Below are 2908 nucleotides of genomic sequence, written 5' to 3'. Positions count from 1 at the left end.
AGGGTGATGTGGTGAGTGATACCTGTAATTTTTTTTGTTTTTGAGCCAAGTTTTTTTCTCCATTACTTAACCTGTCTGTAACACTTTCACATAATTAGTTGAAGAGAAAGGCAAAGAGCAAGAGAAAAAGAGGGTAAGGTGAAGAGTGAGAGTGCTGTGTATTAAGTCTATAAAATTGTGCATAAAGTATATAATATAAAGTGCAGACTTAATGTGACTGACCCCTGAAAGGAATAATATTACTGTTGGTTAGACCTAGGAAGTTGCACCGCTTCCTGTCAGCCTTGACACATTTCCTGTGTCCTTATGTTTACAAAGGGGAGACAAGCAGGAAGCGGTGCAGCTTCCTAGGTCTAACCAACAGTAATATTATTCCCTTCAGGGGAGTGTCACATTAAGTTGACAGCATACAATTACTTCATATCATCATGTTCCAATTTCCTTCCCTTTTCAATGATTAGCAGATGTTTGACTATCTTTTGATAGAGACACAACATAAGCTATGCTTTCAGGTTTTTTGGATAAAGTTTTCAAAAATAACCCCAAAAGTTTACCATTAATTCCATGAAATATTTACAGGTCCTGCGAGTCTTTATTATCATTTATTGTCATCTTCATCATTGTCTTTATCCTTGTTACTGTTTCCTGGCAGACAAGTCGAATTTTTGCAGGCCAAAATTTACAACCAAAAACAAAAGGTCAACTTTAGACACCAAACAACTTTGGAAGACTGAAAATTCCATGTGAAATGCAGAGTAGGATTTGAAATGACTTCTGGTTTTCATTTTCTGTTTTTCTTTTTTCTTTTGCAGTGAGTTTATCAGCTTATAACAGCCTTCTGCATGTAGCTGTGTATTATGGTGATACATACCCCATGAAATGGAATCTCATTCTTGTGAGTAATAATCTTGGTTGAAGCTTGCTGTTGTTGTTATGTCACTTGTTATTTGTTGTTAGTTTCAATTATTGTCAGTCATCATCATCATCATCGTTATTGTCACTACCCCACCACCACCATCAGAAACATCATTATCGTCGCTATTTTTATTGTTGCCACCACAACCACCATCGTCTCCATCATGACTATCATCACCAACATCCCCCTCCTCATTAGCATCACTATCATCATTTTTGTCACCACCACCACCCTCCTCTTAGTTATCATCATCATCATCATTGTCATATGACCACCACATCATCATCATTGCTACTGCCACCACAACTACCAACACCACCACCATTATCACCCCTCCCACTGCGACCTTCAATTTGTGCATTTGAAATTTAAAGCTCCAATCACATCATTACTACTATTTAACTGAGCTGAAGACCAGCTTGGCTTGCGAGTGCCAATGAAAGAGCTTGTTACATGGTTGCATGATTTGCTAAAGATAGCAGTCAAATCTCCTTCCATGCTTCCATTTGTCCTTGAACCCTTCTCCTCCCCTCCTCCTCTCCTTCCTTCTCATTTTCTCCCCCCTCCTCCTCCTCCTCTAAACAAGTATCATTACTATTATTATTTCCATTATCAATTAATTCTTTATTTTGTCCTTAATTTCTAGAACCTTTTAAAAGACATGAAATCTTTGAATTTACAACCAACCTTAGCGACTTTCAATGCAGTTCTCAACAGCCTTTCAAGAATGACTCGCTTTGGCAAATGCCGAACAATTGCACACGATGTTCTGACTGAAATGAAGAACTGTGGCATTGGTAAGCATTGCTTTTTGGCGGCGGCTTTTTTATTTTGTTTGTAATATTTTTTATCTTTTAGTGTTTAGTGTGTAATATTGTGTGAAATCATGGGCCAAGTTTTATTAAGCCACTACCTTAGTCGATCATTTTGTCTTAATTAGGGAGCATCACTGAAGTCATTTGACTGTTAGAAACAACAGCTGTGTCTCACTCAAATCACAACATACTGTCTTAAATACAGAAAAGGCTCCGTTAGGTAATATAGTCTTAGATATTCTTATAATGACAGAGTGGTCACAACTGGAATGTCATTGATCATAGGTTTGCCAGTTTAGGGTTACCTAGGGCTAAACATTAGATGTAGGTATGGCTGTGTGGTTAAGAAGTTTGCTTTGCAACCACATGGGTTTGAGTTCAGTCCCATTACACACCACTTGGGCAAGAGTCATCTATAACCTTTGAGTGAATTTAATCAATAGAAATTGTGTGGAAGCCTTTCTTTCTTTATATATATATATATATATCAAGAATAAGGAGAAGAAAATGGAGAGGTAATTACTATATTTCATAATTAAACTTTAATATTTGGCACTTATATTATTTAAATATCCTCAAAGCCATGTCAAAGACACAAAATAAAATATTTTCTCAAATTATAAAAATGTACCACTGGTGGGGCATATGGCAGTTAACATGTCAAGGAATTTTCCTTCTTTTGATTTTTACAGAACCTAGTTTGGCAAGCTGGAGTATGTTTATAAACATCATCTATTTCAATGACAGTGAGTAATTTTTCAGTTTTCTTTTATCTTCTTATATGTATATATATATATATGTATATCGTCATTGTTTATACACCCACTTTTCTGTGCTCACATGGGTCGGAAAGAATTTGTTGAGGTGGTTTTTCTACAGCTGGATGCCCTTCCTGTCACCACCCCTCATTTGTTTCCTATTTCTTTATTGCCCATAAGGGGCTAAACATAGAGGGGACAAACAAGGACAGACAAACGGATTAAGTCGATTACATCAACCCCAGTGCGTAACTGGTACATGATTTATCGACCCCGAAAGGATGAAAGGCAAAGTCGACCTCGGCGGAATTTGAACTCAGAATGTAGCGGCAGACGAAATACGGCTAAGCATTTCGCCCGGCGTGCTAACGTTTCTGCCAGCTCGCCGCCTTATACCACCTCGCCGCCTTATTCCAGCT

At 37.7% G+C, this 2908-nt stretch overlaps 1 protein-coding gene across 1 annotated transcript in view; it reads left to right on the top strand.

Moving 5' to 3' along the window:
- LOC106868930 (protein PTCD3 homolog, mitochondrial) overlaps positions 1-2908 on the top strand; it is a 35951-nt gene that overhangs the window by 16619 nt on the left and 16424 nt on the right. The window contains exons 9-11 of the mRNA XM_014914399.2: positions 813-895; positions 1563-1713; positions 2424-2477. Coding sequence (XP_014769885.2) covers positions 813-895; positions 1563-1713; positions 2424-2477 — 288 coding nt within the window. The remainder of the gene's footprint in view (positions 1-812; positions 896-1562; positions 1714-2423; positions 2478-2908) is intronic.

Source organism: Octopus bimaculoides, chromosome 14 (assembly GCF_001194135.2).
Source record: "Octopus bimaculoides isolate UCB-OBI-ISO-001 chromosome 14, ASM119413v2, whole genome shotgun sequence".
NCBI classification, from domain to species: Eukaryota; Metazoa; Mollusca; class Cephalopoda; order Octopoda; family Octopodidae; genus Octopus; species Octopus bimaculoides.
Note: the sequence above shows the minus strand (reverse complement) of the source record. Positions and strands in the feature narration are given on the sequence as shown.